The sequence below is a fragment of the Neoarthrinium moseri genome, assembly GCF_022829205.1.
Source record: "Neoarthrinium moseri strain CBS 164.80 chromosome Unknown scaffold4_Wmoseri_CBS_16480, whole genome shotgun sequence".
NCBI classification, from domain to species: domain Eukaryota; kingdom Fungi; phylum Ascomycota; class Sordariomycetes; order Amphisphaeriales; family Apiosporaceae; genus Neoarthrinium; species Neoarthrinium moseri.
The window spans coordinates 243,445-263,538 of record NW_026055118.1 but is presented as its reverse complement, the minus strand read 5'-3'; the positions used below and the strand labels follow the sequence as shown (position 1 = coordinate 263,538).

The window sequence follows — 20,094 nt, the reverse complement described above, 5'->3', positions numbered from 1 at the left end:
TGCCCATTTCTACACCGGCCACTAACATTATAGCAGGCTACATCATGCGGATATATATTTGTACGAAGACACCTGCCAAGTCATATACATACATACTTTGAGCTCGTGTGGTGTGGCTTGCCCTGTGGCGTGGTGTGGCTTTGCGTTTTATTTCCTATATAGCTATCTTTGCCGCGTGTGGATTCCAATAAGACAACGCTCCTTTCACCCCCATAATTGGACCCTGCGTTCTGGCGACCGACAACCCTCATCGTGCACGTTATAGGAGGAATCATTACTTTGATCAGTCAGGTCCCATTAGACAAAGTACGTTGGATTCGTCGGGAGAGACGTTGAAAACTACTTTGGCTGCTGTGGACGTTCTGGGACAGCACTGTCCTGGAGCACCACTCCAGTTCAACATACATATATATACATCATATCAATCATTTCCATTATCAATGAAGATGACAAAATTACAAATAGGGCACGCGGTCCAAATTTTGATAGAAGGCGACGCGAGCTATTTTGTCATACAATTCTGCAGAACGGTACCATCTGCCATATTGAATAAAGATAAGCCAAGTTAACTTCGTATGTGTTAACAACAGTCCTCACAAAGATTATTGATAGCGATCATTTATATAGATAGTGCTTTGTATTGATATACCTCGAGAGAGTGATTGCATATCAACGAACACCCATTTCACTGCTAGACCAACATTGCCATGTTCCAGCCTATTTGACCTCGCTATGCACAAGAGTGGAAAACCAAGAAGAATTAATATAAATCAAGAATAAGCACTGTCTAGCAAGTCGACCAGTCCTCCAACATTAGACCATCCTCCACCCATCTTCACCTTGAATCTAGCAGTTGTCACCAATGTCAAGGAATAGACCCGCGCCCTGGACCTCCTGGAAGGCGACGGAGCCGGGGTTGGCTTGGTCCCGGGAGATCTCGAGGCGGAACTCCATGTAGGGGCGGCAGGCGAAGCTGTTGATGGTGGTGAAGGTGCGCTGGTCGGGCGAGCTGGCGAAGCGCACGGAGCCGACGAGGGCGCCCGGGGCGGGCCCGCCGACGGCGATGACATTGACGAGGTTGCTGCCCGACGATGTGATCGGGTACCCGGCCGGGAACTTGGCCACCAGGCTGCAAGGGCCAACGCTGTTTGGCGGCACGTTGAACGACACGAGAGGCGAGTTGGTTGGTGTGATGCTGAAGTTGATCGGAAACCCGATCGAGGCCGGTGCCTGTTCTAGGCACACCGCTCGGCTGTTCACGATAGGCGTCGCCGCGCTGAGGCCAGCGGCGGCCAGAAAGGCGGTCAGGCTCAAGGTGCTGGAGTACATTTTGGAATTTAGTGGGTAGGTATCTCTTGTAAGTCGAGTGAGTATATGGCGTATAAGACAGAGGAGCGAATGTCTTGGAGCTTAAAAGGAAGATGGAAGAGAGAAGATGAGGCGTTGTCTTTGAATATGTAGATGAAGATGCTGCTGATGATACGAAACGAAATCCCCAGTGACCCAAGATATCATACCCTTTATATACTCCTATTTCTTCTCTCATGAACATCTCGTGCGACTCGAGGGCGGCCTAGGCGGCCTCGAAGCATTGTACATGGCGTTGACTCGTGGAGGCGGTGTAAGCCTCAATATGAGCTGTTTTCATGGGATGCCGGACGCCCGCTCATCGTACGAAGCCTTTGCGCATGCTCGACTGACCAGGCTGGTCCTTTGTCTGTATGCCTCTTTCTGGGGAGCCAACCAGAAGAGCGCAGTATGTCTCAGCTTACCCCGGGAGCTTATTTTCCCGCTAGACGTGTACCGACATGTGTGACGTTGCATCAAAACCAGTGCATATCCAGCTCCGAACATGCACCCAGCTGTATACTACAATACAGCCTGTTGGTAAGGCTGAGCTTACTTACACTACTGATCTAGCTCGGTGGCTTCCGTGGAGTTGCGAGTTGCTGATTCCTAAAATAGACCTGCACTCTCTATGTTTCCCTTACCAATAGAACCCCCTCGGGGATGGACATCAGTCGCACCGACTAGATCAGTGGCTTGAGGTGAAAATATGCTAGTAATAGATGGCAGGCCGAGTATATGGTCCATCAAGCCAGGCCGTGGCGCAGTACCGAGCAAGTCCTACACACCGGCCGGCTTACAGATCGGGACATCGTGAGTAGCTGATCCTGCGTGAGGCTGAACTCTTTTCGCACAATGCTGCCGAACTTGCGTTAGTGAGCTTTGGCGACGGCAGCAACGGCGAACTGTAAATCGCGGCTACGCCGGAAAGTTCCACGGACCGAATAAGACCTGTACAGCAACGCCGACCCTCTCAAAGTTTTTCTACAGGTACCAATTTAGAAAACGGCCTTGCCTGGTTTCTAAAGCGAGCGGAAGCATTCTTTTCAGTCTAGTGTGTCGCATGCATACATAATTTACTCATGATCAGAGACGCATCAACGGCAGAGGGTGTCGCGTGCCAATGCCGTTGCCAGTGGACCGTGTCTTGGGTGCATCTCACGCCTCCTTTTCTTCCAATAGCATTAATACGTAATCTAAAGCTCAGTGATTTCCTTTCGTCTATATTTGATTGCATCCTCTTTAGCCTCCTCCAGTCTCGACGGGGGTATATTCTAAGTGAAGCCTGAATTTCCGCGCAGGAAGAGTGGCCGTTATGATACAGGCCGTTGTTAGACAAAAGAAAAGAAAACTCCAGTACGGAGTGGGACGTTGGTCCTATGCCCAGGGATATATGCCCGCATTATGACAAGAAAGTGTGTCGTGACCTCATACCAAACTAAGGGGAATCGTATAGATCCATGACTTCTTATTAGTACCGCGAATGCCAAAATCAATAGTCATCACCATATGCGTAATCTGCGCGCTGAGGGCTGACGGCGCCACTACCGCTCGCACTGCCACTGCCCGAGAAATAGCTCTGATCAATCCGGAAGATCCAGTCAAGCTTCTCGCGTTCATTGCGAGCTGCAAACAACCACGTATTGTCTGTTCCATAGACGGCAAAAACGCCTGCTTGCAAGCGCTCGCTCAAGCCGCCAAGACCAGGCCCAGCAGAACTGCCGCCTGTGCCGTTCCACAGTGAAGAGACTATACGTCCCGAGGACGTTCGCCGATGGCCGGGTCGGAAGTCTCCGCTCACTGAACCCTCATCGTCGTCATGTGGGTCGTGACCATTGAAAAGGGCAAGGATTTCTGGCTGGCTGTCCACCCTTGAGTTGCGCAAGCTGACGATGGCAACTTCATCACCATCCGTTGCGTTATGGATGTGAAGGTATGGCCTCCGCAACTCGACGAACCTTTTGACCCATTTACTTGAGTCATTGTTGGGTACGAGTAGGTATCCACCCTTCAAAACCTTAGGATTCTTGGGTACACGAACAATTGTCGTTATGAGCTCTGGAGGAGTGCTAGTCTCAGGTGCAACACCATCAGCCGGCGGCGCGGTATTCTCTGGCCTTAGAATTTTGATGACAGGGTCTGGATGCCTTGTCCATAACTTCAGGCATTTATCAAGGATGCGTGATTCGTGCTCGTTGTACTCGGGTTCCGGAGGTGCTTCCGTGATTTCAGGTTTGGCATCAGTCTCAGCAGGCTCAGTAGGCTCAGACTTTGACTCTTCTTGATTCTCTTCTTGGCTGTCAGCATTGCCGTTTGTCTCACCGTCTTCTGGCTTAGGCGTCGAGGGGCGGGAGGTCTGCGGTGTATCATTCAAAAGGGCGTGAATAGAGTCGTCATCATCATCGTGGCCTTTAGGTACCGGAGAGAAGTCCGAATCAGAATGGTGATCCTCTTCCGCAGGCTTGTTCTTCGATTCAGGTAACCCAATCTTTTTGAGGAAGAGTTGAGCACCGCCGATCTCTGCGATACGTCGCCTTTTCTTCTGAGCAGCAATGAAATCGCCAATGAGAGATACGCCCCGAGGCGCCCAGTTATTGAGATTCTCTTCGCCCTTGACATAGTCATGCATGCTATTGATCCTCCACAGATCGCCAACTCTCTTGATAGGTGCTGGGCGCATGTTGAGGGTATACATGATGCTGGATGAGTGAACTATTCGAACGTTTTGCCAAAGCGCTGAGAGCATTGATGCTTGTCGTATAAACGATCTTCCCAAGATCTGGCAAAACATTGTAGTGGAGAACTTCATAGGTTCTGCAAGCTTGTCTGAGCTAATGTCCCAAGACAGCCTCAGTTGCACCTTGTACTTGTCGGCAGTTACCCGATCTAGCAGAAGAGAGTTGTGCAAACTGGAGTCCCACTGTCCACTGATAGTGACACTGCGAGTACCATTGGCGTTTTGACGGAAAGTTGGCTTCAAGCTAAGCCTCAAGGGAATGTCTGGCGTCGGCTGCCCCATATCAGGGGTTTTGCCGGCATTATCAACCAGCTGAATGCGCCCCACACGTACTGAGCTGATATCGTCCCAGGGTAAAGCATCGCCCGAGCTATGTGTCAAGTTGATAGCTATTCGTCGCTGTAGTCCTTGATGGAGTTGGAACGTGCCACTGTCAAGTTCGTTTATCTGTGTGACCTCGACTGGGACGTACTCTCCATTCTCTGAAAGCTCAAGAATCTGAACTCGGGCGAGAAGATCATGTTTCTCTTCGGTGAAGAAGTGTGACTCGTTGATCCTAGCATCCTTCTTCGACTTGTTCTCGGAACCCGGTGCGGAGTCACGCATCTCGTCCCAGCTGAGGAGCTTGTCGAGATGCATCGTTGAGACTTTGGCGAACAGAGCTACTCGAAGATTCACGTCTTGTGAGCCGAACAGCGGAACGCTCATACTATGAACACTGTCAAACCGGATGGGGCCCTCGTCGAAGTCCTTGATCATTTGGGTCGTTGTAATGCCATCTTCCGAAACCCCGGGAATAAAGAGCTGAGCGTGGACGTCAGTTCCTTCTCGCTCAGCAAAGCCGACCATGTCATGCATGACCACATTGTACTTCAGGGTACTGGAAGGCGCGCGAGCACTCGACGGTTCCAGTGAAAGCTTGATTATACCAATGGCATGCGAGGTATGCGGCGATAATACATCGAGAGTAAAGTCTTGTACCCGACTATCGAACACGGCCCGAAGAGGGACGTCCACCTCACCGACGAGGGAGTACTCCGGCATACAAGGTTCAACAAACGGGTTGTCGAGCTTGAAATGTTGGCTGTATTCCGGTTGGTCGAGGTACTGGTGCATCTGTCGCATCTGTCGAACTCTGTCGTGCAGTTTGTCCAGACTCCAAAGATGGACCACGGTGTGCTTGTAATCGATAACTCGAACACCAACACAAGGCTTCTGAGCTTCCTCGAGGGCGATGTCGTCGCCTTCATTGGACACGTCATTCAGCACCATGTCGTAGGTTGAGCATACTGCATGTCCTGCGTCCACCACGGTGAATTGGAAGACAACGTTTTCACCTAGCTCCTCACTCATGATTTGGGCTTCCTTCAGCGTGGCGGCGTGCTGTAAAACGTTTTCGGCCATCTGGACATAATGTCGGCTCCTCCACTGCTTAATTGCTTTCTTCGCCCTCTTGATATCTTCCTCAGACAGCCGCGCCTTAGGTTTCGGTCTCTTGAGGGGGTCGAGCTTTTCTATCTTCGCCTGGAATTCCTGCTTTTGGACTTCTAGTTGCTTTTGCATTTCAGCTTTGAGCTGGACCAAGGTTTCTTCCATCTTGATCTTCTCTTTCTTGATCTCCTCAACCTCAACATTAGCCGCCTCGGCACTCTTGAGCTGATCTTGGTACTCCTCTTTCTGCTTTTCGAGTTGTGTCTGCATGGTTTCCCGGATTTCCCTGAGGCGATCATCTACCTCGCCGGCCTTGGGAGTGGACGGCATCGTAAGAGCTGTGTCTAGGGAGAAGTTGTCGATTGTACCCGTTGACATGTACTTTTCTCGAATGGGGTATGATGTCACTGAATCCATATCCTCATCGCCTTCTTTACCATAGACACGCTCAGCCCTCACGCGCTGTACATCCTCAAACAGCGCATTCAGTTCGTCATCCGTCAGCTTGGCAAGAGTTTGCTCGGTTTGACCCAAGATCGCCCCAGCGGCCTCACGTCTAGCTAAAGACCAGTCTGAATCCTTATCACGGGCTGGAGCCGGTGATTCGGGTCGACTGTCGCCAAACTCCGATCCAGCTTTGCTGAATGTCCGCTCGTGCCCTGGTCTTGATGGGGTGGTGGGAGTGGGGGAGTTGCGGTCCAGACCCAGCTGGCTCGCTGTCACAGATTGACGTAGAAGAGTTTGGCGGTTTTCATCACGTTCTGCTTTGGCCTCCATCGGATGGTTGAATCTGAAAATATGGAAATCGCCTAGGATGATACGATATCCAGAGTGAAGTCGACTGGGTTCGCTAATCCGTTGTCCGTTGACCATGACTGCAGCCCCTTCATTGGGGACAACTGTAACAGTACCATCGGCGGCGTACTCGAACGAGCAGTGCTCATGCAAGATACGAGTTCCGTTGAGTCTAATGTTTGCTTGGTTCTCTGCATTTGACTCGACGTTACCGACTGTCGTGGTGCCTGGCTTGATGTTATACACAAGACATTCCGCTAGCAGCGGATCGTCTGACAGGTTCACCAAATGTGGCATCTTCTTGGGCATGTGAAGACCAACGTTTCCTTTCTCGATACTGATGCCGAGCTCTTCGAGTGCAGCCTCACGTTCCTTGTGGATCTCTTCCGTCTTGAGCAACTTCTCTTCCCAGGTCTGGTTGAGATCTGTCAGTAGCTTCTCGCTCTGGCTTAGTTGTTCAGCAATCTCAGCTTTGGACACTTTCTTCACCGTGCCGTCTGCCGATGTGATGCTGACAATCTGCTGCTCAAGGGGTGTTCCTTCGGCGTACACCTCTTCAGGGGGCACGACAATCCCGCTTCCGCCGGCACCTCCGCCGCCGCCACCCAACTTGCTCCTCAGCAAAGCCAGCTCCTCCTTGAGCTCTCTGATCATGCGAGCATTGGCATCTTCGTTGACGACAGCGTGGTTCTTGATTCGCTTAGCCGAGTCAGCATAGCGAAGGGTACTGAGGGTCTCGTCGTAGTTGATATCGGCAGGGCTGATTGCTGCTATCATTGCAGTCATACTGTTTCCTCCGAGTGAGTCTTTGAGCAACCACGTTAGAACACTATCTCGGTACGGAACTTGGCCGCCAGCCCCTTTCTTCTTCTTGCCAGTGGACAAATCTGCCAATGCGGCGATGACACGACCTAGAGTAGATAGTGACCTGTTGATTTCGGCTCCTTCCTTGAGACGAGCACCGGTGGCACCAGTAGACGTTGCTCGCTCCGAACCAGCCAGATCTACCAGACTGATCTTGGCCTGCTTTTCCATCTCCATCTTGGTCTCGGTGTCAAACTTCTTCTGGGTGAGCATCAGGGTGAAAACGGCGTGACTTCGACTGGACGTTTCGTTCATGTTTGTGGCGGCCACCGTTCTGGCCTTGTTACCCTCGTCCATCAGGTGTTCAATGTCCTGGAAACTAGTAACGACCAACTTTGCCAAGTCCTCGACGTATGGACCAGTTGAAGGATGTTCTCGAACCTTCAGGTTTCCTTTGGTGGAAGGGTTCAGAAGATCTCGCACTCGTTCGTTGTAGATTTCGAGATACGAGACCTCGACGGTGCATTTCAGGGTCTTGTCTTCTTGCAGCTGCGTGATGCGTTGGAACATGTCCTGGCAAATTTTGGGGATGATTCCGTGCTCCTTGCCGTATCCCATCATGGAGTACGACTTTCCCGAACCAGTCTGACCGTAGGCAAAGATACAGTTGTTGTAGCCTCCGAATGCATTGTCCAAAAGGGGCTTTCCGAGGTCGTCGTGCAGGTTCTCCTGGCCGGCATAGTTCGGATCCTCCTTGTTGAAAGACCAGTATGACCTATCGAATGCGAAAGCCTTCTGAGCTGTGTCCTTGCCACCTTTACCACCTGCGCTCGCAGCGTCCGGTGGTGGCGTCAAGACGGTCTGGTTTCCTTTCATCTCCACGATACATTTTGACCCTCGGTCGATCTCTCTGCTGTTGAACGGCCGACATCTCACCACCACCTTGATATTACCGCCGCCGCCGGGAGCCATGATTGCGACAGCTCGAGAGCAGGTGCTCCTCGCCTCCTACGCTAATATGTTGGTGGTTCTGGATAACAAATGGGCATGCGACTTGAGGCGATGCGTCGGATGCGAAGGTCGTCGACCAGTATCTCGTCTCGGTCGTCGTAGAGGCTTCCAACACGGGGTCCGGCCCAGATCAGCTTCTAGCACGTCCCTGCACGTCGAAACGCCGCTTCGCTCCAGTTGTTCATGCCCCCTTTCTACGCGGGAACCGTCCTGATCTCTTGCCTCAGGTTGCGATTCACCAGGGCAAGACAGCGTCGGTTGTCGGTGGCCGGTCGCGGTCGGGGTTGAGGGCGGATGGGTAGGTAGCTTTCAAACTCTGTTTCTGGGGCCCGGCGGACTGGCCGCCGACGACTCTCGAAATGCGCTCAGCTGGGGCCAGTTGGGATGACCAGAGTCCCCCCAGGTATACAAGTCGTGCGAAAGGGTGTGGAATGCAGGTCTCGTCACTGAGAGTTGTCCCTGGTGACGGGGTCTCGTTGTTTTTTTGGTGGTCACTTGTCAATAAAGCGACGGCGACGGGTACGGGTGACTCCCGGCAAATTGGTAGGCACCGCCGACGCGATCGCGACTCTCGAACTCGGACCCCAAATATTGTTATTTGATTGGCTTCGTCATAAGGGAAATTGCGCCGTGCTGTGCTGCAGGCGGACTTCACGTGTCGCTGGACAAGGGGTCCCTTATTGCCAGCCAATCACTCTGCTTCTGACAAAACCCGGGTTCGACATGAATGTTCCGTTCTGCACAGCATGCATCATGCATCCCAGAGCATAGCTCTTGTTATGCCCGTCGCAGATGTGCACTGCTCTCTTCGACTTGCTTGGCTATGGATTGCTGCATCATGTGCCTCTCAGACTTTCTCTTCAACGACTGCCCCACATGGGCTACTTTAGACAACGAACCCCGCTCCGGGCATTGAACTGTAATTCTAGATCTGGTGCCCAGTAGGGCTGCCACAGCTGAAAGCTCATTAGCTGTATCACTAGGTTAGCTGTTGCCTCCCGTCTTTTATCATCGCCTGTAAATGATTTAGGAACTGGGCACAACGAGGCACAACTCCCTCATCTGATGGCGCTGTAGATTCATAGAATAATTGGCGGCTGTTGCAAGGTGGACTTGCGCTGTGTCTCCCCTTACAGGGTTATACGCTGCAACCTGGGGTACTACTTGATAATACCCTTTCTTTCCGGGGTGCGAAATTATATTCATGCTAGCAGCGCTATCTCACAGCAAACACAAGTTACGAGGTACTTCGACGTTGACTGAACTGAGGCTTGAAACTCTTTTGTGCTATCAAACAGCAAAATCTATTCCTAGTTCGCTCATCATTATATTGTAACTTGACGGTATCATTCCTCACTCATATATCAAGAAATTGGGTGGAAGTCGAAGTGCTCTTTTGATCGCTTCCCTAGACAATACCAAACAAACGATACAACAGACTAGACGTGCAGTTTGATACACAAAACAGAAAAAAGGCATATACCTCAGTCAACATGATGTCGCACTGCCCGCTCTCCCTCTTTAGACAGAAAACAGCAGGCCTCGTATTCGCCTTGCCTCCATTACCATACCTTGACCTCATATTCGCCTTAGCTGCCTCAATCTTCGAGACACGCGTCGGTGGTTCCCATAGACAGCCCACCCCATGAGTTCCTTGATCCGTCTGCCGGCCCCCGACCCATCCTGTCTTATGTGCCTGGCAGCACCGAAACCCTGGTGGTCTCTGATATGAACCGCGGCGCCGGCAAGCAGCAGCAGGGCAACGTTGAACTCTCGGAGCTCCTCAACGGCGTACATGAGGGCCGTCCACCCAAGCCTCCGGTCCTGGACATCCAGGTCGATCGGCGCCTGGAGCAAGATGTCGAGCATGGTAGGGTCTGGGCTCCTCGCGGCCCGCATCAGCGCCGTACAGCCGTCTACGTTCCGCAGGTCGAGGAAGGCGTCCATCATGTCGTTGTATGGGAAGTGACTTCTGTGAGTCAAGTATCTGGCAGTTTCTGATCGGGGCCAAGCCCGAGGCGTCAGCTCAGCGAGTGTTTCGGCTCAGGAAATACTATAGACGGAGACACTACCTCGCATCCCGTTTTGCATCGCGACGTGCAGAAGACCGCGGCTGACGCGGTGTCCTCCCTGCGCGGCTATCAGGACCTCTCCTCTCGCGCAGTTGTGCCTCTTGGACAGCCGTTCCACTGTATCCTTGAGCTGTTCGAGGAGGGCATCGTCAGAGGCGAAATTACGTAGGCTGGCCTCGTCGACCGGGTCTAGGCTGGGAACTACCATACTGCTATTGTGCCAATGGTTCCAAGCCATGTATCACTATTAGGGACATCTGGGTGAACTGGATCCAAGAGTTTACATACTGCAGTCAGTCACAGCTACTCGCTTCTGGGTTGAGTCGCGAGGGAAGGTAGATCGTAGTGAGCTTGGAGAAGGAGCTCCCAACCCTTGCATACGGCACCACCGCGTATGCTTTCCCCCACGGGGCTGTATCTGTTGAAACAGGCTTAGAATCAGTCAATGGTCTCGATAGTTGGTACCTAGGTTTTCATCGTTTCCAGGTGACCTTCCTCAACCTCAGTATCATTCACATGCCTATAAATCTTGGCAACTCGATAGTGCTAATGAGCAGTAAGATGTCCGGCGAGCAGGAATCGTTCGATTAACATTCTACGACTACAGCACATCCTCATTTGGGTCATATCTCGTTCACAGGTTTCGGTCCGTGCTGCTCTGCCTTGTGCAGTGCGTGCCAAGCGGTAGCCACACCTGATGTCTCTCCCTCTCCCTTTGCCTCTTGGCTCCCTTAATTCGTCCCTCCGAAAGTTCCTAAATGGGCAAAACGTGTGGTATCTTCCAGGTCCAAAGCAAGCAAAAAAAGGCTTCCAAGCAATGCATACAGCTGTCCAGCCTTTATCATCCGTACTCCCATGGCGGTATAGACATGCGCCTGTCCGTGTCTGCATATAATCATCCCGCGTCTTCTCCTTCGGGTAATATCCTCCCCAGACTCCTGAGCACCTCCATAACAGGCATATCTTTGGTGCCTGCGCTCTTCTTCTCCCTCTCTTCACGCTCTTTCAGCCGCGCTGCGCTCAGAGCTAATACACGATCGGCCTCGCGACCAGCGGTGGTGAGACGCTGCTCAACTTTGTGGACGCTATCCGCCAAATGATCCACCTTGAACTCTAATGACCTTTGTAGGTCCTGTATTCGTGCTTGTGCCTGCGTCCTGAGGGTGGCGAAGCTAACGGATGAGCTCGTCAAGGTAGCAAGCATTCCAGCCTCCTCTGACTCCAGGAGGGAGGAATCCGGTAATTGCTGTTCTGTTGATGCCGAGTCCGAATCGGCAAATAGTGGCGGAAGGCTTGGAGGCGCTTGTTTGAGGGATAGCCATGTTTTCTTTTCCATTTTCAAGCTGCACATGCGTCAGAATCTCCGCGCCACCTCACTGATATGGGTAGGTTGAAGCTTACCGTTTTATCCTCTCTTCCAACTCAGCGATCTTCTCCTCATGCTCGATATTTCTAGGATTTGGTTTCTCGATTGCTGGTGGCCTGGGGACATCTTCTCTGGCAAACCAATCTGAGAACTCTGATTTCGAGCTGAAATCTTTCAAGAGCTGATCTTGAATCGCTCGAGCTATTGGAAGATATGTCAGTGCCTGTGCCTCAAAAAGCCCAATGGTCCATCTGGAGCTCAGTTACACGTTCGCCAGGTGCGGGGATCGTCTTACCTCCAAGTATAGCATTTGAATTCAAGCTCCCCAATGGCGGCTTTTCACTCAATGCGCGTTCGCCACACCATGTCAGGAGTTGTTTCATGCGACGAGGTTCGCTAAGACCCTCGGCCTCGATATGCTTGTAAAACTGGCCTGGGTCAACTTCGCGGTGAGGTATCGCACTGTGTCCATTATCGATCAAGGAGCTTGCCCTCCGTCCGCGCATGCCTAGACTACTTCGACGCCCACCCGTCTTCCGGCGCATCTCCTTGTTGCGATTTATGATGGGCGTATCACTGAACGGCAATGCGATCTTCTTAGAATCCGCCGCTTTTGCTGCCTTGCCACGCGTTTTTCCCACTTCCAAGGCTGAGGGAGTAGATATCGCTGGCCGCGGCGAAAGATCGGGGGATATGTCCTTGTCGATATGTCGGCTTTTGGATGCGCCATTTGTAGCTTTCGGTTTTGCGCGTGGCCTCTCTACCTCCTTCGCCTTCTCCTTTACGTTCTCCTTGGCTTCTTCCGGGTTTTCCGAAGAAGAACGCCGCCGCCGGCGCGTCGTTCTCTGGGGCGGCGGTGGCGCCGGAGCTGGTTCATCTTGATGCACAGCTACCTGGCTTGATTTCCGCGTCGACGTCCTCCTTCGCGAGGCAGGCTGCGGCTCTTCGGCTGGCGCCTCGCGCGGTTTGCTTGATTTCGGCGGCCTGCCAGCTTTCCTCGGGGCTGGCGCTGGAATAGACGCGACTTCGTCCTCTGGTATGGGCTCGGGCTGCGTCGTCTTTACCCGCTTGGTGCCCCGCGTAAAATGGAAGTCGCCGTCTGAATCATCGTAGGCTGTGGAGAAGGGCATGATCAGTATTTCCACTGGCAGGCCAGAGTTTGCAGTGTCCTCCCTGCTGCAGCGCAACTGTTTCGCAGAACATGGCGGAGGGACTACTGGGCAAGACGTACCGGCAAGGCGCTCGCTTCGGCGCCGCTTGGGCTGATTGCTCATGCTCAGGACTGATAGCGGCTGGCGTATCTGCACAAGAGTCGTCATGGATGGCTAGTCGTTGCAGGCATCGGCTTGAAAGTTGCGAATGGTTGATGCGCCTTGTTGCGCGGCTCGGTCAATCGTGATGTCGTCCGTCCCCCGGCTTCCTCTTCTGCTCCAACAACAAAGCGCGTAGGCGGACCGGCAGTCGCGTCAATTGGGTATCGTCGGCCCGTCCCGAATTCCCGTCCCTTCTAGTTGATCGTGCTGTCGCGAGCGAATATCGATGCACCGTATCCCTTCGTCTGGCGTAGCTGTCTGGCTGATGTGAGGCTCGTGATTGAGGCGCGATGGTCGATGCGCCTTCCCACGATAAACATTGATTGAGGTGGGCAGCCGTCGCGCTAAGCCTCTTTTGGCCGACGCGCACGGATCCACCGTCCAGTCCCTCCAACGTCCAACCCCAGCACCCAGAGTGCCCAGTGCTGCCACTCTCCAATGGAACCAAACTCTCTTTCTTGCTCTGCATTGCAAAGCACACCTGCACCTGGTATATAGCCAGAAGATCGGCATAACCTAGCCTTTAATTATCCGTTAACGCCAGACTACTAGTTATATAGCCGGCTTGAAAGAATGCATCCAATGTAATGCTTACTTGATTTTCACGTTTTAACAGGTACTATACTACCTTCACAGCAACATGGCTCAACTCCAGCCTTTTATTGAATCATTTCCGTTTACATTATTCTCATGCTGGTTGAAATTTACGACGATGCTCCAGGAGAGCGGATCAAGTTGATGCATCCTGCCAGCCTCTACCATCTGCTGTGACACTGGAAGAGAAGACTGGCTGGCAATAGTGAAGGGCCAGGCGCATCAAAGACTCGAGCTACGCCGCATCGAGAAAGAACTCAACCACGTATGGAAACTCAACACTGCAAACGAAGAATCAAGGGCACGGAGAGAAACATTTCATTAAATCGTATACATCGTTTGCAACCAGCTCCGACAGTGGAAGACTCGCGTAGAAGCAATACTTAGGTGCTCGCCTGCAAGCCCCGGAGCGAGATCCTCGCCCGGACCGTCGCGCCCGAGCCGACGTCGAAGCTCTCCTCCTTGACCAGACCAGGAGCTTGGAGGACGTCCTGGAAAGGGATCTCGACCGACCCGGTCTCGTCGGTCTTGTTCATCAGCGAGATCTTGAAGTTTCCGGGGCTGGCGAGCAGGTCCGCCGTCACCGGGATCCTAAAGGCCTGGTCGAAGGAAGGGTTGTAGATGTCCGTTCCGGGGCTGTAGGACTTGGCCGCGGTGCGGTACTCCTTGGCGCCCCACGTGAACTTGATGCTGGGGTTGAGCTCGTCGCGCTGGCCCTGCAGCCCGAGGGCGCTGGCGATGAGCACCGTGGCAAGGCCGACAATCTGGCCCTCGCTCTCACTCTGGGTAGATGTAATCACACCAGCGTCCTCGACAAAGTTGTAGAACTTGGCGTGGACGACAATCTTGGCGTCCGTGGGCTCGCCCTTGTGGGTGAGTGCTAACTCCTGCGAGCCGTTGTTCAATAAGATGTCCTTGACTGAGGTTGTGGCGATGCCAATATCGTCGTCGCCGCCGAGATCGTCGTCCTGGACATCGAGGAAAATCCGCTGCTCGTAGTCCGCCACCAGAAAGTCGTGGGTCTCGTTCCATTCTGGATCTTTGTCGTTCTTCTTGACCGAGGTGCGCCATTCCTCCTCAGCGCCGACGTTGACTTTGCAGTAACAGTCGGGAACATCCTTGACGATCTTGGCCAACAATCTCTTGGCACCGCTCTTCTTCGGGCCACTGATGCCAACAGCTCTCTCAACAGTTAAGCGCAGTGCGCCCAGGGGGGGCAAGTACGTTTTGAAGTAGTCGTTGTTGCCGTCCAGCTTGACGAGATAGCGGTTGGGGAGAACAGCCATGGAGGCGATGATGTTGAGGATGACCTTGCGGACGGCCTTGTCCACAAGAGCCCAGTCTGCGACGTTGGCTGCGTTGGTGAAGTCGAGCTTGAGCTCCGGCGGGTTGATGAAAGCAACTTGCGCAGCCCCAATCTTATTCCCTCCCGTCAGTATCAAATCAAGCGGGGATGGACCAAGTAGGACAGCGTACCAAGGGAATGACATTTGTCAAAGGAGCAAGCAGAATGGACAGTCTGCCCTTCAAATGGACATGCTCGATGCCCTACCGGCCAGTTAGCAATGCCCAAGTCGAATATATTTTCTTCTCGGCAAGGGCGTACCAGTTTGGGAACCATCTTGCCATCCAGTTCAATGTCGCTCTTCCCCTCCCAGGTCACGTCCATGTCAAGCTTGATCCCGTCGTTATCGGCCTTGTGGACATCCACCTTAGAAACCCGCATGGGAACATTGCCAAGGTCGAGCTTGACGAACTTGAGTGTAGCCAGAGGGCCCGGGAGCATGGAAGCAAACATGGGCTCGACGATGTCCTTGACCATCTTGCAGCCTGCAACGTTGATATTGGGCCATAGCTGCTCGATGATATCGTTCAGGAATCCTGCTCGAGTATCAGCGGCCGGGCAAACATGGGTGGAGCTGCGCAAGGGCTTTGTGAGAGACCTATGCTGCCTTACCTGCGGATTCGGTGCCTCCAGAGGCGGTCAACTTTCCAACGAGATCTGCCATTTTGATAATTCTCACTTGTTTATTATTTGGAAAGGAAGGATAGGTAAGGAAGATGGTATACAGCGGTGAGAAGGCGAGGCGCCCCAAGCCGACGTTGTTGATGAATCAGTCGTTAGGTTACCGCAACAGTGGGCCAGCTTAACTTGGGGGGTGGATCACCCAGGGGAACTCACGAATGACGGAGTCGTGCGCTTTCAATCGTCAACCTCGTGGGAACTTGTTATTCGTGTGCTTTGCCAGTTGGACAAACGAGTGGATTGACGTCACCTGCTGGACTGTGGAGGACACTAAAAGTTGGACGGGTTTGCTTGGCATGCTTTACATCCAGCCCGAACGGCTGGGCCTTGTTTCCGCCCTCGTCTAATGTTGCTGGTCCAATAGGGGAGACCAACTATCGTCAAGCTGAGGCACTGTCCTGGGTGCATACAATTGAAGAACACAAGTCAGTTTCAAGTCGGTGTATGTTCCACTAGTCTCGTAAGCGTGAGCCGATCGTATATGGAGGCTCTGCGCTGCACACTAAAGCACTATATTCGGATATAAAGAGCAAAGACATGTCGCGAACAGTTAACGTATTTGACAATCAAAACGTTCCTGTTTCCCCAGACTCCCACCAACGCCGCAAAGCAACCATGTAATCACATCCCCAAACACCATTTTTGATGTATATGCCCAGCCGAGACGCACAGGGTGAGGCCCAATGGCCCCCTCATGAACAAACACGAGCGGCCCGAGCATCTCGGTAACCCTGCGTTACTGCCTCACAACCATCAAGAGTCCAAACGCCATCCAGTCGTCCTCGTCAGGTCAAGAATGTTGTTACAGGCGCAGGGAGACATCCTCCCCCGCCATGAGAGATTTAAGTTGATAAAAGATAATTGAACGGTCAAGCCATGACTCAAAAAGTAGCAAGCACAACGCACTTAACAGGGCGTCTGCAGATGAAGCTGAACGATGTCGTGTAGTGGCCAGTGGAGATGCCTCGTCCACTCACGGTTCAGGTAACATCTCTGGCTCGGCCAGGCTAGCGTCGACGTGGTTCTCCTACGAATAACGTCGGGGCGCTTGGCCTGCCATCACTGGCTGGTTTCCCATGGGCGGAGCAGCCATTCCGTACGGGTTCATCTGAGGATTATATGTTTCCATAGCTTGTTGCATAAATGCACCATGTAGGCCTTGCTGTTGAGTGACGGGGCAATCCTTGTGTGCGAGTAGTAACGTCTTCAAGTTGACGACCTCCTCTCGAAGTTGCGAGATCTGAGCTGTCAAAGCATCGTTCTCACTGCTAAATATTTCAACTTTATTTTGCAAATTGGCAAGCCACTGCTTCTTGCGTTGGCGACATTTCAGGGCGGCAACACTATCATCAATGATTAGCACATATTCCACACACGATGGGCAACACCTTGGGACTCACCGATTGCGTTCCAAAAAGTTCTTGCGCTTCTCCTCGTCTGTCATCTTAGATTTCGGCTTGCCATCCTCGTCCTCGTCCTTGTCGTCCTCATCCGAGGTGTGGTCCTCATCTCCGTTGAAGGAGGGTGGCGCAGCAACTGCCGTCTTAGCCTTCTTGCTCGGGGGTTGTTTGGCTGGGGCTTCGTCGGCCTTCCGTCGGCCATTAGAAGCAGCACCGGTAGAGCCTCGCTTGCCCTTTGCTCGGGCCGGACGGGCCTGTTCCATATCTTCTGATGCGCCGCTAGCGGCTTCACTGACTCCTCGGACAGACGGAGCACCAGCAGACGAGCCGTTCCCGTTCATTTGAGGTGAAGTATTGGCAGGGTTGGCCGGGGCGGGGTGCGCATGCACAGGCTGGTTGCCACCAACAGGGTATTGTTGATTGGCAGGTGCAGCGCCGTTCCTCTGTTGACTTTGCTGAGCTCCTTGTGCCAGCATGAACAGCCCGTTCGCCGCGTCGTTATCGTGGGGATCGAAGGCGCCCGAGACCGGCTTTGCCTCGGCCTTGATGGCGACGCCGTTGGCGGCTTCCTGGGGTTGGGAGGTAACAGGCTGCTGGCTCTGGCTACGATTGGCCTTGGCCGCGGCGTTAAGAGCGGTGCGCTGGAAGTCCAGAGTACCCGGAGTGGCACCGCCGCTTGCTAGTGAGTTGAAGAGTGCCTGTGAGTTGGGACTCGGGGCAGGGAACATGGATCCACTGCCGCCAGGAGTCAAACCCGTCCGGAGGGAACTCTCATTCGGTGTGAAGCCTCCGCGAAGGGTGTGAGACGTGTCGCCAAAGTAGTCGTTGGCCGGTCCTGAAAGCATTGCTGGGCTGAGTGGTCCCGTCCTAAGAGACCCGCCACCCCAGTTGAACGGGGTGTTCCCGTTACCAGGTAGCAAGGACGACGGTGACGTTAAGGCCGCCACGCTGGGCAACTTGGTTCCGCCGGGTGTTTCGACAGTGCCTCCGTTTCCGAATGACTCCTCAAAGGGATTGGGTTCGAGGCTGAGTTTGCTGGAAAAGTAGTCGCCGCCGTTCTCGCCGGGCTTAGGAGGGGGAGCCAGCGGTTGGCCAGGCTCAGCATTACTTGCGCCTTCGGTCTTGATTGAACTGTCGGCCTTCTTGTCACCGTTGGCAGCTGTGGCAGACGACGAGCTTGGTTAGCGACGGCGTGCCACGTTTGTTATTATGTCTCGATGGGAATAGTACAAGGTGATCGACGTTGGCAATGTCCCCTCTGCATACGGCGACGTGACGACGTGCAACCAGGCGCACGCAGCTTCGGTCACTCGAGCACAGCAGGGCCGACAGACAGGGCACAAGGCGACGGTCACGAACAAAGAGATTGGAGCGCAGAGGGAGCCACGATGATGGCGGGCAGGACGATCGGAAACAAAAACAGCGAACTCACCTGGTGACGGGTTGTCTGATGGCTTGGGCTCGGTGGGTGCCATGATGACGACGTTGGGACTTGTGGGTGTTGACCAGTATTTTGAGTGCAGTGTCGGGTCGGGGGGAGGAGAAATGATGTAACGAGTGTTGGAGGTAGTCTGCTAGCAGCGGGCAGCGGGCGGCGGGCAGCGGCAAACCACCTCTGGGCTCTGGGCTGTACGGGCGGCGCGCTGGGCACGGCACGACAGGGCGCAGGGGACGGCGGTGGAAAGCAACGAGATATCTGGTCAACCGGTGACGACGTTTTCCTCGATTCGATGCCGCTCAACTCATGGGCGGGCGGGCGGGCGACGCAGGCGTTGTGCTGTGCTGTGCGGTGCGGTGGTGGTCCCAAGGTTGCAAAGGGTTGAAGGGCTGGACGATGAGGTCATGAGGGAAGAAGTGACATAAGGGGTGGAATTTGGGCGAGGAGGCAGGCACAGCAGACGTGAAAGCCCCCGACAATTGCTTGGGGCCTGGGGGCCCACGAGTGGTCAGGGAGCAGGCACGCTAGCCCACGCGGGCCAGACGGCTGCAGCGTTCCAAAGCGGCCAATGGCCTGGCGTCTGACGGGGGCCCAAGGCGTGATCGAGGTATCGGCACAGTGCGCCTTGGCCCCTTCGCTGGCTCGCCCGGATCATGATCCCATCCATCCTCCATCCCCACCACCTCGCTCAAACGAGTGAACGAGTGAACGAGTGAACGAATGAACGAACTGAAAGGGTCCCATTCCCATTGTCTGGCCTCCCGTCCCTTTGTGTTGCCGTTTGGCCGTCAAGTAAGGCCGACCGTCTCTTGAAACGGACCAAGGTCATTACTAACTGTTGTAGACGACGCGGCGCTTTGCTTGATAGACCCCGACAACAAAACAGCGCTCGACTATTTGCCTGCTCGACACGCCTGGGTATCCAGTCTAGTCTATTCTGTGTATCTGTCCCGGAGCTCTGTCCGCTCGCGCTTGCTCGTACAAGTCAAAGGAGTCAACTCCGTTCGCAGCCAACAATCACTACCTAGGACGAGGCCTAGGACAAAGTAGAAACGGACCGAGGTTTGGGGTGTGCAAAGTCGGAATTCAAGCCTTGATCGTGCTGCTCTATTCTGTCAGAATTCCGTATTACCTTTTGGCTCTGTCCCATGCATGTGCAGCTTTAACCTGGGAGCTTAATAATCGTTGCGAATCTACAGCAGTGTCCACTATCGAACGGATTACTGTGTGGACAGAACGTCGTTTTTTCTCTAGCCTTTGGGTTGCTTAGAAATGCACCCACCAGACGCGGACAATTCACGGTAGATGAAATGTTAGCCGCACCAGAATTCGTGGAGTCGCTTGCCCGACCTGGAAAGGCTGCTTATTTCCTTATTACTTCCAAGCGACAAGGTTGTCTTTCTTTTGCCAGCGCTAGTCGCTATATGGCAATCACCATCGATTCGTCCACTGGTCGCAAGGTCACAATGCCCAGGTGGCGAAAACTTCATCGAATGACCAGCCGCCGCTGGTCTTCGTTCAAAATGTCCGTGTCTGACAAATCGCGAAGTGCGTGGCTCGTCAGCGCCTCGGAGGCACACCATATAACGACGCTGTAGAAGACCTACACAGTCAATCCTCACGATGATCTATGAAGGCTCAGGCCAGCACCAAAGAAATCGCTTTCGCAAACAGTGCGACGCGTCTCTCACTGATCATGATTCTCGCGGACCTTATCTCCTATCCTCGCGGTCTAGAATTGAGTCTGGCCGAGGGTTCAC

The 20,094-nt window shown here is 53.5% G+C and overlaps 6 protein-coding genes across 6 annotated transcripts; 1 reads left to right on the top strand and 5 right to left on the bottom strand.

Moving 5' to 3' along the window:
- Positions 1-846: 846 nt before the first annotated feature.
- Positions 847-1,329, bottom strand: JN550_001884 (uncharacterized protein; the record flags this gene model as incomplete). Its single annotated transcript, XM_049313117.1, has 1 exon — positions 847-1,329. The coding sequence occupies one exon, from the start codon at positions 1,327-1,329 to the stop codon at positions 847-849; it is 483 nt and encodes a 160-aa protein (XP_049175945.1).
- Positions 1,330-2,839: 1,510 nt separating this feature from the next.
- On the bottom strand, positions 2,840-8,086 carry JN550_001883 (uncharacterized protein; the record flags this gene model as incomplete). The annotated part of the gene is made up of 1 exon (XM_049313116.1): positions 2,840-8,086. The coding sequence occupies one exon, from the start codon at positions 8,084-8,086 to the stop codon at positions 2,840-2,842; it is 5,247 nt and encodes a 1,748-aa protein (XP_049175944.1).
- Positions 8,087-9,618: 1,532 nt separating this feature from the next.
- Positions 9,619-10,366, top strand: JN550_001882 (uncharacterized protein; the record flags this gene model as incomplete). The annotated part of the gene is made up of 3 exons (XM_049313115.1): positions 9,619-9,669; positions 9,719-10,099; positions 10,151-10,366. The coding sequence occupies 3 exons, from the start codon at positions 9,619-9,621 to the stop codon at positions 10,364-10,366; spliced, it is 648 nt and encodes a 215-aa protein (XP_049175943.1).
- A 726-nt stretch (positions 10,367-11,092) lies between these two features.
- On the bottom strand, positions 11,093-12,882 carry JN550_001881 (uncharacterized protein; the record flags this gene model as incomplete). The annotated part of the gene is made up of 4 exons (XM_049313114.1): positions 11,093-11,540; positions 11,599-11,764; positions 11,859-12,677; positions 12,795-12,882. 4 exons carry the CDS (start codon positions 12,880-12,882, stop codon positions 11,093-11,095), a joined length of 1,521 nt encoding a protein of 506 aa, XP_049175942.1.
- A 971-nt stretch (positions 12,883-13,853) lies between these two features.
- On the bottom strand, positions 13,854-15,479 carry JN550_001880 (uncharacterized protein; the record flags this gene model as incomplete). The annotated part of the gene is made up of 4 exons (XM_049313112.1): positions 13,854-14,888; positions 14,947-15,018; positions 15,077-15,351; positions 15,428-15,479. 4 exons carry the CDS (start codon positions 15,477-15,479, stop codon positions 13,854-13,856), a joined length of 1,434 nt encoding a protein of 477 aa, XP_049175941.1.
- A 1,044-nt stretch (positions 15,480-16,523) lies between these two features.
- Positions 16,524-18,371, bottom strand: JN550_001879 (uncharacterized protein; the record flags this gene model as incomplete). The annotated part of the gene is made up of 3 exons (XM_049313111.1): positions 16,524-16,839; positions 16,897-18,055; positions 18,329-18,371. 3 exons carry the CDS (start codon positions 18,369-18,371, stop codon positions 16,524-16,526), a joined length of 1,518 nt encoding a protein of 505 aa, XP_049175940.1.
- Positions 18,372-20,094: the final 1,723 nt, after the last annotated feature.